Source organism: Siniperca chuatsi, linkage group LG8, assembly GCF_020085105.1.
Source record: "Siniperca chuatsi isolate FFG_IHB_CAS linkage group LG8, ASM2008510v1, whole genome shotgun sequence".
NCBI classification, from domain to species: Eukaryota; Metazoa; Chordata; class Actinopteri; order Centrarchiformes; family Sinipercidae; genus Siniperca; species Siniperca chuatsi.
Window position 1 is genome coordinate 1,115,002 of NC_058049.1, and position 12,944 is coordinate 1,127,945.

At 45.4% G+C, this 12,944-nt stretch overlaps 2 protein-coding genes across 4 annotated transcripts in view; one reads left to right on the forward strand and one right to left on the reverse strand.

Annotated features, from left to right (window-relative positions):
* The window catches only part of mgat4b (alpha-1,3-mannosyl-glycoprotein 4-beta-N-acetylglucosaminyltransferase B), a 105,309-nt gene that overhangs the window by 20,550 nt on the left and 71,815 nt on the right, over positions 1-12,944 (forward strand). The gene's annotated exons all lie outside the window — the stretch shown is intronic.
* Positions 1,932-7,973, reverse strand: LOC122880075 (serine/threonine-protein kinase BUR1-like). The gene has a single exon (XM_044204827.1). The coding sequence runs from the start codon at positions 6,640-6,642 to the stop codon at positions 5,425-5,427; it is 1,218 nt and encodes a 405-aa protein (XP_044060762.1). The 5' UTR covers positions 6,643-7,973; the 3' UTR covers positions 1,932-5,424.

Below are 12,944 nucleotides of genomic sequence, written 5' to 3' on the forward strand. Positions count from 1 at the left end.
TGAGTAAATGTACTTAGTTTCTTTCCACCAATGCAGAAATCCTTGTGCAAGTTTCCAGAACTGATGACTTCAGTGCTCTTTCCTCTGGTGAACCAATGACCGAGTCCTTACGTGATCGAAGATGTTTGATTATTTAGTCCTCATGTCTGGCAATACAAACCAGTGCTGATTTCAAAATCCTCTGTTTGAAACGTGTTGGCTCGTCTCACGTCTCATTACTCTGCCACATCCTTTTGGTTTTGATTCTTTAACTGTTGCTAGATCTAACAAAACAAATACAGATTATAGATATTATAGATTCCTTTCTTCTGTCTTTGACTGGCTGGGTAAACATTCAACTGGTTTCTACTTTCTGCTGCTGACGACTAGTTACTTTAATTCTGTTATTGTTGTATTAACTTTTATTAACTCTGATTATTGGGATTATGTGTGTGTGTGTGTGTATAAGTGCATGTGAGTATTCATAGCTGTGTGTCTGATGTTTATATTTTAACCTGTAACGTGTGCAGAGACTTCTTGGGTGACGTTGCACGATAGATTAATTGAAGTTGTAGTACTAGTTGTAGGAGACAGAACATGGGTGCACTGTGTGTTCGCTGTGTGTGTGTGTGTGGGTTGGTCTGGTGCTGAGGGGGCGGAGCTAACGGGAGCAGGTGCGCGTGCACGTATGTCTGTAAAGGTGCGCACTTACCTGAGGCCAGGTTGTTGAGAGTCAGGGACGGGTAGCTGTAATTTTTGTTGACCTCCTGCTTTTGTCCATCTACGTTACCTGTTTTATGCATCTGGTTTTCATGTCCGTCCTGTCTGCCGTGCTTTGATGGCTCGTGTGCAATAAACCTCCAAAACGCATGTTGGATCTCAGAACTTTTTGTAAAGTACAGACTTCAAGCGCGTCACAAATGTTCGAACCCAGGACTCACCTCTGACCCTCACTGCGGCTGCAAGGTTTAAGGAAGCCGCTACAATAGTAGTATAGGAAGTATTCCCCAGCTTTACATTATTATTGTTATTATTATTATTAGTTGTTGTTGTTATTAGCATTAGTGTTTGGCTGTGTTTTTATCCAGGGCTCATTACCATGGATGTATAAATCCTCCCTCTCTCGTTCTGTCCTTCCTTCCGTCCGTCCTCACTTCATTCTCACTCATCTCCACTTTCATCGCTCTTTCTTTTCCTCTGTCATCTAACTGCCCTTCAGTTCTTCCTCACCTCCATCGGATCACTCTTTCTCTCGCTCTCTCTTCCCCGTCCTTCGCTACAGTCATCCCTCCCTTCCTCGCTGCAATAACCAAGCGCCTCTTCTCCTCTGCTTTCTTGCCTCTTCCTTCCTCTCTTCTCCCCTACGTCCTTGCATCCTGTCGTCCCTCCTTCACCTCCTTGTGGCTTGTTTCTATGGCAGCAGGGACAGAGGGGCGGAGCAACAGTTATTATTACTTAAATGATGTCACCTCAGCAGCGAGAGTAGCTGCTTGTGCTGAAGGAGGTCGTGAGAAATGTGTGTGAGAGTCTGTGGGACAAACGTCTGTTGCTGCATTATCTCTATTTATAGACCACAGAGCAACATCTGGCAGCTTTAGTTACTTTACAAATTAAGATTTTTACACACAAAACATATGAAGAGTTTATAAAATCTGATGTTTTTACAGTTGAGGTCATTTTTCCTGTAAATCACTTCCTGGCTGCAGCTCCTCAGATGTGCAGATCTGCTGCTTTTCCTCTGAACGACTGTAATAACTGTAATGTTTGTTAATAACGTCGAGCTTTGGACTGTCGGTCGGACACGACGACAACATGAGCTGCAGCAGCAACATCCTGCTTTACATTAATGCACGAGGAATAATAACCTGATGATAGAATATATAACAGCACAGCAGCCACAGGGACGCTGCACTGCTTTAATGCTTTAAGGACTTTTTCCTGATTACACTCTCACACTTTCACTGCAGCAGAGTGTTTCCACAGAGTGTGTCAGGACTTTTACTGCAGTAACGGACCTGAGTACTTCCTGCACCGCTAAAAATATGGTCACATGTACAGCGGCTGAGAGAGACAGACGACTGGAAACACAGCTGAAATGAATCCTGCGAGACAGCCAAGGATGTCATTTCCACTGTGGATGTTTGTGATATTTGTTCACCTCTCTTTTGCTGTGAGTTTTATTTCCTCAAAATCTCCCTAAACGGTTTCCTTTGACTGTCCAGCTGCTAAAATCCAGACGACAGAAGAGAGGAGCGACCATTAGCATGATAACTCACATCCCACTACTTATTCACTGGGACAGACATTTATGTACTATTTTCTGTAAGTAAAGGATTCATCAATTTATCTAAAAACGTGTTTACAATGTGAAAGGGGTGATCCCTTTTATTTTAGGATTTTTATATTATACAAGATCTCAAAATGCAACAAAGATAAAATGGGTCTGAAAAGATGAAGAAATCCAGCTCTGTAGGAGTTTTTTTTTAATTTTTTTAAACTAAACAAAAAAACTGGACCGTGAAACTGAAACAGGTAGACCACAAATAAAGTAACATATAACTCTATATGTTAAGTTCAGCATGGCGCAGTGAATCCTGATGATAGCGTCCACACACACAGTGAGGATAAGGTGTTGTGGTTAATTGGTTGGTATTTCAGTTTCCCTGCAGATGTGGCCTCTCGCTCTCTAAATGCCCTCTTTGTGTCAACGGCTGCTCAAGTCTTTTTCCACAAACCCTCTCATTCACAAGCTGCTACCTGACTCCGCTCACCTCCACCTCCCAGACGGGTGGAGGGGAGGAGGAGGGAGGCAACGGCGTTTGGGCCTCAGTATCCTGTATCCACACTGATCCAGACTGGGTCCACATCCAGCTGGATTAAAGCTCTCACCTGCCATAACAAAAAGCCCCAAATCATTACATTCGCCGTCCTCTTCCATTGTTCCGCCTCCTCACACATTTTACAGTTTTGTTTCTCTTATCCCCTCATATTTACAGCAATATGTTCTGTATTTTCTTCTGTCTTCACTACCACACAGGGACCTAACATTGACCTGAAATGTTTTCTATTTTCCACCTGGGTGACTTCACAGCTAAACTATGTCTCGCCCTCGTCAGTCCGGGCTGTTGGACGTCGGACACCTGAGGCAAAATAAAAAGTAAAACTCTAAATTACAGACATCCTGAAAAGAGGAATTTTCTTTCCTAACAGATAATTATAGGAGCAGACATGCTGTAAAATCTGCCTGTGTTTGGTATTACTGCAATGTTAGAAAGTTTTCTATTTAATTCAGGTTTTCCTACAAATAAAGGCCATCGATACAGATGCATTTTCTATTAATTAAAAAATGAGACCACCCTCAGAAATATCTTGATAATTTTTAATTAACCCTGTCTCTTACAAATCTCATTTATATTCTACTAATCTGCCACAGCAAATACATTTTTAGTGAAATGTAATGATGCCTGGGTTACATTTTCTATCAACATAATGAGGGAAGTTAATTATTAACTTATCTGCAAATTCACAAAATGAACAACGTATTTTACTTTCTTTCTACTTTTATGGTTATGTTTGGTAACTCAAAACACTTGGTTAAGGTTGGGGAAAGATGGTGGTCTTCGTGGTTTTTCAGTATTTAATTTGTGCCTCGTGCTTTCATTATTTAGTCAATTTTATTCATACAGCACAAAATCACACATTTTCTTTTCTTAAACAAGGAATAAAAGGGGGGAAAGGGATTTAACCATCTTTCCCTAACCCTAGTCAAAATGTTTTCATAGACTAAACCTATCAAACCACCTGGCTCTGAGGTGCAAAAACAATGAACATGATCCATGCAGCAGTTACGTTTGATTAAAAACATTTTAGCAAATTGTTAGTCCTTGCAATCCGAGATTCAAAAGAGGCATTAGATGCTATACTTTTCCATGTTTCCTCCCAATGTTTGAACTAGACAGCTTTATGTATCTGCAACAAACTCTTTCCTTGGTTGTGGCTTTAGACGAGTGGATTAAATTTATAAATTAGATAATGTCTAATGGTCTCTAATCATAAAATTGCTTCCTTATTACATTCACATTAAATTAAATTAAATTTGGGGGTGGGGCTGTGAGCCAACATGGCTGCTCTGCACTAATCATAATTACACTGCAGGCAGTGAGCTTGTTTTATCTTCTTCGTCAACAGATGAGTCACGCTGACAGACCAAACAAAGTCAGCGATAATCAGCCAATCCAGATTAAACCAGTGTCCCTGTTAGACCTGATGAGATCTGATCGGTGAAGCTGTATTGATCCCTGTAGAGAAACCGACCCATAATTATCAACTGTGTTGATTGACAGCAGCGCAGTCCAAATCCTTCTTCAGTTCACCTTTCATGGTTTAAATTACATTTTGCTATTTCAGTCACTTAATCTTTTAGCTCCCATTCAGGGAGCCCTGAAACCCCCTTAAAGATTTCTGGAACCGTCTTAAAGATTATTGAACTGCCGATCAGGATGGGCCTTGTTTGGGGATATTTGTAGAGACCTTCGAACCTCCTGAGGAGAATTGCCTCATGGGAGCTCCTGAAGTACGCCTACATTTTCCAGAAGGTCCCCTGCTACATCTGAATCTCTCATAAGGATCAGTAAAACCCCCTCAGAACTCCTGATGGGCATCTTAAACCCCCTGAACGTCTGACGGAACCACATAAAGAATTGTCCAAAGGGAACTTGGAGGACTTCTGGACCCCTCATAAGGATCAGTGAGACTTCCTTTTAAACCATCCTCTCCTGTAGGGCTTCTTGACCTCCTAAGAGTTCAGACCTCTGGAATCAGTGAAACTACCTGAAGAAATCCAAGAGCTGTTAGAGCCCCCTGGAGGGTTGTTTAACCTCCTGAAAGACCTCTAGAATTTCCTGAAGGAAGCCAGGACTCCTCTCACGGACTGCTTCAATCTATCTAAGGATCACTGAAACGCCACTGAGGACTCAAAGTCTGTAGAAATCACTTAAACATTCTTTAAAATGTCTGAAGCACATATGAAACCCCCTTGAACAACATCTGAAACCTCCTTATGGAGAGCTACAACCTTTTTGTATGATACTTAAAACCTCCTTAAGGCCCTTAAGAACTGCCAATCTTAAAGGATCACTACAAACCCCTGGCCCTCTGATGCTTCCAAAGACAGGGAAAATCCATTGAAAGACCTTTTGAATTACCTGAGCCACATCTTAAACCCCCCCCCCCCCCAAACTTAAATGATGCGTGCCACATCCTTAAGGACGCCTGGACCCTCCTGAACAACGTGTCAAACTGCCTAAAATACCTCTAATCCTTCAAAACTGAAGCTGTAAAACCGCTTTTGTGGGGCACCTGGTGTTTCTGAAGGACATTTTTAACCTCTGAAGAATCTTCTGGAGTTTCCTTAACTTTGCTGATTAAGCTATTATTCAGGTAGACCTACACTGAGTGAACAGTGTAGGTCGGACTGGTCTCGTGGTTGTTTTGACTCGGTCTTGTCTCGGTCTCGTGGTTGTTTTGACTCGGTCTTGTCTCGGTCTCGTGTTGTTTTGACTCGGTCTTGTCTCTGTCTCGTGGTTGTTTTGACTCGGTCTTGTCTCGTGGTTGTTTTGACTCGGTCTTGTCTCGTGGTTGTTTTGACTTGGACTTGTCTCGTGGTTGTTTTGACTCGGACTTGTCTCGTGGTTGTTTTGACTCGGACTGGTCTCGGTCTCGTGGTTGTTTTGACTCGGTCTGGTCTCGGTCTCGTGGTTGTTTTGACTCGGTCTTGTCTCGGTCTCGTGGTTGTTTTGACTCGGTCTTGTCTCGGTCTCGTGGTTGTTTTGACTCAGACTTATCTCGTGGTTGTTTTGACTCAGTCTTGTCTCTGTCTCGTGGTTGTTTTGACTCGGTCTTGTCTCGTGGTTGTTTTGACTCGGACTTGTCTCGGTCTCGTGGTTGTTTTGACTCGGTCTTGTCTCGTGGTTGTTTTGACTCGGTCTTGTCTCGGTCTCGTGGTTGTTTTGACTCAGACTTATCTCGTGGTTGTTTTGACTCAGTCTTGTCTCTGTCTCGTGGTTGTTTTGACTCGGTCTTGTCTCGTGGTTGTTTTGACTCGGACTTGTCTCGGTCTCGTGGTTGTTTTGACTCGGACTTGTCTCGTGGTTCTTTTGACTCGGTCTTGTCTCGGTCTCGTGGTTGTTTTGACTCAGACTTATCTCGTGGTTGTTTTGACTCAGTCTTGTCTCTGTCTCGTGGTTGTTTTGACTCGGTCTTATCTCGTGGTTGTTTTTGACTTGTCTCGTGGTTCTTTTGACTCGGCCTTGTCTCTCGTGGTTGTTTTGACTCAGACTTATCTCGTGGTTGTTTTGACTCGGTCTTATCTCGTGGTTGTTTTGACTCGGTCTTGTCTCGTGGTTGTTTTGACTCGGACTTGTCTCGGTCTCGTGGTTGTTTTGACTCAGACTTGTCTCGTGGTTCTTTTGACTCGGTCTTGTCTCGGTCTCGTGGTTGTTTTGACTCGGTCTTGTCTCGGTCTCGTGGTTGTTTTGACTCAGACTTATCTTGTGGTTGTTTTGACTCGGACTTGTCTCGTGGTTGTTTTGACTCGGACTTGTCTCGGTCTCGTGGTTGTTTTGACTTGCGTTTTGTGGGGCACCTGGTGTTTCTGAAGGACATTTTTAACCTCTGAAGAATCTTCTGGAGTTTACTTAACTTTGCTGATTAAGCTTCTTATCCAGGAGAACCCACACTGAGTGAACAGTGAAGGGTTCAGTACTTTGCTGTTGTGGGAATCAAACCTGTGACCTGTCTGGTGCATTACATGAGAGAAAGAGAGGGATACTGTAGTAAAGTACTGGGTCGCGCTGACTCCCCTGGGAAGAAGCTGATTGGCTGACTGAGATAAGAATCTTCCGTTACGTCAAGCGTCTGTTCCCACGGTAACAAAAGCTCCCGTTTCCCCCCACTGGACGCCCACACCCCTAACCCCGCTAACACACACACACACACACACACACACACACACACACACACACACACACACACACACACACACACACATTTGAAAGAGTTGGGAACTGTGTGTGTGTGTGTTCTTTTGCTTCTATCTTTGCAAGGACTTTTAGTTTTACACGTTGAGCGAATGGAGGTTTTTGGACAGTGACAACCTTTTTGTACAGTCCTCACATCTTCAAGGGTTTGTTTGAGGGTTTAGACTTGGATTTAGGGTTAAGATTAGAAGTAGGTTAGGGTCTAGGGAGCGTTCTTTACTATGTCAATGAGAGTCCTCGCAATTATACTGTAGAAGAGCAAACGTGTGTGTGAGTTGCATTCTGCGGTCATTGCAAATGTTTTTATTCTCGGGCAGGAAGGGTGAAAAACGCCAAACTGATCCTATCAGACTGAAAAGGGAAGCCCCCCACATAACACACACACATACACGCAAAAGCTGGTGTGATGTCTGCCAACTTAGTTTCTAAAAAAATAAAATACTTAACAAAAAACAGGATGCAAGAAGGCTGAAATCTTAATGAGAAACATGCATCAGTTCCAGGTGATTACTGCGTGCAATTAATAAAGAGTAATCTGATATTTGACTGCAAACAAAGAAGAGAGACGGCATCAAAAGAATACTTATTCCTCTGAGACTTTACATGCTGACCAACATCCTTTTTCCATTGTTCGTTCTTTCCTGAAGTCTGCAGTACAGGGCTGTGACTGTCACTTCAGCTACTTTTCAAAAGATTAAGCTCCACCTGGCAGTTGGGTGTTTTTAACAACTTCAGCTTTCCCCCAACTTTTGAAGTGCCAGGTTACATTGATAAAATAATAATAATATGAGAAAAACCTGAAAAGATTCATCCATTAATTTTAAATTTGTCAACTACTGAGGGTTTGGGAAGTTACAGTATGTGTTACTGCCGCTTTCAGAATCAGAAACACTTTATTGATCCTCGATCCTGTCACGTCAGTGCACACAGGAACAGAAGCACTGAGCAAAAAATATAATACAGGTCAGAAAATAAATGAAGTACCAGGTGGGTATAAGTATAAAATTAAAATAAGTGTGAAGTACAAAGTGGGTTTACCGGTTGATGATGATAATACGGTATAAAGTAAACCTGCTACGAGCACTTCTGTACTCCGAAACAGACACACATGACTCTGACTTGTCTTGGCCCAGTGGCCGTTGTGACTCGGTCTTGTCTCGGGCCCCGTGGCCGTTGTGACTCGGACACTTGTCTCGGCCCAGTGGCCGTTGTGACTCGGTCTTGTCTCGGCCCAGTGGCCGTTGTGTCTCGGCCCCGTGGCCGTTGTGACTCGTCTTGTCTCGGCCCAGTGGCCGTTGTGACTCGTCTTGTCTCGGCCCAGTGGCCGTTGTGTCTCGGCCCAGTGGCCGTTGTGACTCGTCTGGTCTCAGCCCAGTGGCTGTTGTGACTCGTCTGGTCTCGGCCCAGTGGCCGTTGTGTCTTGGTCTTGTCTCGGCCCCGTGGCCTTTGTGACTCGGACTTGTCTTGGCCCAGTGGCCGTTGTAACTCGGACTTGTCTTGGCCCAGTGGCCGTTGTGACTCGGACACTTGTCTCGGCCCAGTGGCTGTTGTGACTCGGTCTTGTCTCGGGCCCCGTGGCCGTTGTGACTCGGTCTTGTCTCGGCCCAGTGGCCGTTGTGTCTCGGCCCCGTGGCCGTTGTGACTCGTCTTGTCTCGGCCCAGTGGCCGTTGTGACTCGGCCCAGTGGCCGTTGTGACTCGGACTTGTCTTGGCCCAGTGGCCGTTGTGACTCGGACTTGTCTTGGCCCAGTGGCCGTTGTGACTCGGACACTTGTCTCGGCCCAGTGGCTGTTGTGACTCGGTCTTGTCTCGGGCCCCGTGGCCGTTGTGACTCGGACACTTGTCTCGGCCCAGTGGCCGTTGTGACTCGGTCTTGTCTCAGCCCAGTGGCCGTTGTGTCTCGGCCCCGTGGCCGTTGTGACTCGTCTTGTCTCGGCCCAGTGGCCGTTGTGACTCGGCCCAGTGGCCGTTGTGACTCGTCTTGTCTCGGCCCAGTGGCTGTTGTGTCTCGGCCCAGTGGCCGTTGTGACTCGTCTTGTCTCGGCCCAGTGGCCGTTGTGACTCGGCCCAGTGGCCGTTGTGACTCGTCTTGTCTCGGCCCAGTGGCCGTTGTGTCTCGGCCCAGTGGCCGTTGTGACTCGTCTTGTCTCGGCCCAGTGGCCGTTGTGTCTCGGCCCAGTGGCCGTTGTGACTCGTCTGGTCTCGGCCCAGTGGCCGTTGTGTCTTGGTCTTGTCTCGGCCCCGTGGCCTTTGTGACTCGGACTTCTTTCGGCCCAGTGGCCTTTGTGACTCGGACTTCTTTCGGCCCAGTGGCCGTTGTGACTCTGTCTTGTCTCAGGCCCAGTGGCCGTTGTGACTCGGCCCAGTGGCCGTTGTGACTCTGTCTTGTCTCAGGCCCAGTGGCCGTTGTGACTCGGACACTTGTCTCGGCCCAGTGGCCGTTGTGACTCTGTCTTGTCTCAGGCCCAGTGGCCGTTGTGACTCGCCCAGTGGCCGTTGTGACTCTGTCTTGTCTCAGGCCCAGTGGCCGTTGTGACTCGGACACTTGTCTCGGCCCAGTGGCGTTGTGACTCAGTCTTGTCTCGGCCCCGTGGCCGTTGTGACTCGTCTTGTCTCGGCCCCGTGGCCGTTGTGACTCGTCTGGTCTCTGCCCAGTGGCCGTTGTGTCTCGGCCCAGTGGCCGTTGTGACTCAGTCTTGTCTCAGGCCCCGTGGCCGTTGTGACTCGGACACTTGTCTCGGCCCAGTGGCCGTTGTGACTCGGTCTTGTCTCAGGCCCCGTGGCCGTTGTGACTCGGACACTTGTCTCGGCCCCGTGGCCGTTGTGACTCGGACACTTGTCTCGGTCTTGTCTCGGCCCAGTGGCCGTTGTGACTCGGTCTTGTCTTGGCCCAGTGGCCGTTGTGACTCGTCGTGTCTCGGCCCAGTGGCCGTTGTGACTCGTCGTGTCTCGGCCCAGTGGCCGTTGTGACTCGTCTTGTCTCGGCCCCGTGGCCGTTGTGACTCGGTCTTGTGACTACTTTTGATTTCAGTCTTTGGAAAAATGTAGGCAAACTGCTCATATCATAATGCAAGGTTTTTAAAGGATTGCACCGAGTAATAGAAGTTATATCACAGTCGACTCTCGCTGTGAACAACAGTAAAACAACAGTATTAAGAATATAGTATGGGAACTGTTCTGAATGTTGTTATTGTTTGTTCTGTCTGTCTCTATCTTAGTGAGCTACTAAGTGAGCTCAACATTTTGACCAGATGTGATTCGTGAATCGGAATCAGTGTGGAGGCATTACTTTCTCCAACAAATTTCATCTTCTTTTTACTCCATACATAATGACAACTTTTTCAGCCACCAGCAAAAAGGGCTTTTTGTGATAGCAATCTCTTTTTAAAATGTATGTTTCCACTCGCACGTTCAAAAATCACTGAAAAAATAGCTAGAAAACAGGTGGAACAATGGAAACTGAGGCGAAGTGATAACTAGATGAGATGTGAGAGGTCCTGACATGTATTGATCTTTATCAGACATTTGATATTATTATTGATACGATGCAAACTATCAGTCTGGCCAAAGTTAAGACTTGTTTTTTGTTGTTTTTAATGTGAAATGTAAAAATATATATTTTTTTTTTATATAGCACCTTTCAAAACAAAGTCAAAAAATTCTTTACGGTAAAAACAAAGAATAAAAATAGATAAAATCCAAAACAGAAAATAATTAAAACAATTACAACAAATGCCATCCGTTAAGAAAAGGCCAGAAGATGAAAGTGAGTTTTTTTAGAAGATTTAAAAGAGGATACTGAGGGGCCCGAACAGCAGAAGCCCCGGCACCTTTATTGATAAGTCCAGATTTAGGAACCAGTAGCAGGGTCCTGCCAGAGGATCTGAAGCAGCAGTCAGGCTGATAGGAGGTTAGCAGATCACAGATATAAGCAGGAGCCTGACCATTCAAGGCTTTAAAAACCAGCATCAAAATCTTCAAATCGATAATAAAAGTGACAGGTATCCAGCGAAGGGCAGATGGCTGCGATGTGGTCGCTTCTCTCCGAACACGTTAGAAGCCACGTTTTGTATCAGCTGCAGTCTTTGGATGTTTCGCCCGCTGATACCAGAATAAAGTGTAATCGAGTCTGGAGGAGATAAAAGCATCAGTGACCTTTTTCTAGATCTGTGAATGAAACGAACGCGCTGATCTTCGTTAAGTGAAACATCATCATCAGTCTGAACTGCTGTGTTTGCTTATAACATCTGGATGGAACAGGCTGTTAAATTGTTTGAATGAGGTTAGAGGGGGGAGCGCGCACACACACACACACACACACACACACACACACACTCCAGGGGAGGGAAGAGACACACTGCTGCCTTGTTTAAAGAGAAGTGATACTTGAGCTGAATGAGTGTGTGTGTGTGTGTGTGTGTGAGAACAAACCACTCAGTGTAAAGTCCACTCACCGAGCCTGAAGGCCACTATCAGCTCTGCACACACACACACACATGCACACACGTACATGCACGCACACACACACACGCACGGTATGTCCTGTAATTACCTCTTCTGGAAAAGTTTACCGGCAGAAATTCAAGGAAGAGCAGTTCGGTGGATTTCCAGTCATCAGAAAACTTAAATCAATGAAATCTGTGTTTGTGCTCAGATGAGTCCATTAAAATACAACTAAACCTTTTCCATGAACATCACTGAAGCCACATTCATGGAAACCCAAAGGGTTTAATATCAAAAAAATAAATAAATAAAACATTATGAAAAATCTTGTGAATAAATGCAGACAAAAAATATAATGCAACCACATCATTAAGAAATAAAACTCTCATCCTGCGTCTTTTCACAATAAGTCTTTTTTTATTTCTGAAGACGATTTTTCCCAATATATCGTCTGTGCTCTCTGAATCGGCCTTCAAAACTTATAACTTCTTTCTCTGTTTATCGAGTCCCACCTGAGCATCTGTGTGAACGTCTAGCGTTATATTTTTTTAATCTGAGAAAGTTCAGAATGTCCCAGAGCCCAAGGTGTGACGTCTTCAAACGTCCTGTTTTGTCTGTCTGCTGTTTGGTGGCGTGCTGGTAGCATGCTGACGCCGAACCAGACACGGAAATGTGCCGCAAAACCAAAACTAGGAGCTAAAAGAGGCTTTAAAAAGCTTGAGTTTCAGTCTGAAGTCTGGCGCTCTGTGACGTCGCCGTGCAACAGGAAATGGCAGCCCTCGTAGAGGTGCTCAGTGTCGTGGGTAAAGTGGAGGCGTTACCCAGTTTGTCCTGGGTGATGATGCGAAGCAGGTCCTTGCGTTACCACGGCAACCTGCTAAACTTACAGAAATAACTGATGTGTTCAGTATCAGAGCGAAAATCCAATTAGTGACCTGCCTGGTTAAAGTATCACCCCCAGGAAGAGAGATCCACTCCAGTAATTAGACTGGGCCCAGTATTTTATAACACATGCAGTGATTGCATTATGTCAGTTACTGGTTTGATACTGGGAGTCTGTTTTAATTAGAGCTCCTACAATAATTGGATCATGTGTTATTAACTAGAACATGTTTAATAATTAGCGAATATCTGCCGAACTGTTGGTGTCCGTGGGTTCACGTCGTGATGGTGGAGGGGGGAGGAGGGAAAGCATCACCGTGGCGACCGCAGTACATCGACCGCCAGTCTGCAGGGTCAGGAGCAGTTCAAGTGGTTTAGAGCTTCGACAAACCACAAGATGTGACCTTTGATCCCAGCTGGCGCTCTCTGCTGCCGGTCTCTCCACCTCCGTACGTCCGCATGCATTCAGTAGAAGAAGAAACTCGCCATGCCACCTGCGCTATCATTAGCGGAAGTAACACAATCAAACTTCCCAAGAGTATAAAAAAAAGTTAGAATTGGCTCCACCTCAACAAGCTACACCAGCAAAAGGCTGCTTATATG

Bases quoted from the DNA above. Each gene is read 5' to 3' on its own strand.
- LOC122880075 (XM_044204827.1), bottom strand. From the start codon at position 6,642: ATGTCCTTCAGAAACACCAGGTGCCCCACAAAACGCAAGTCAAAACAA.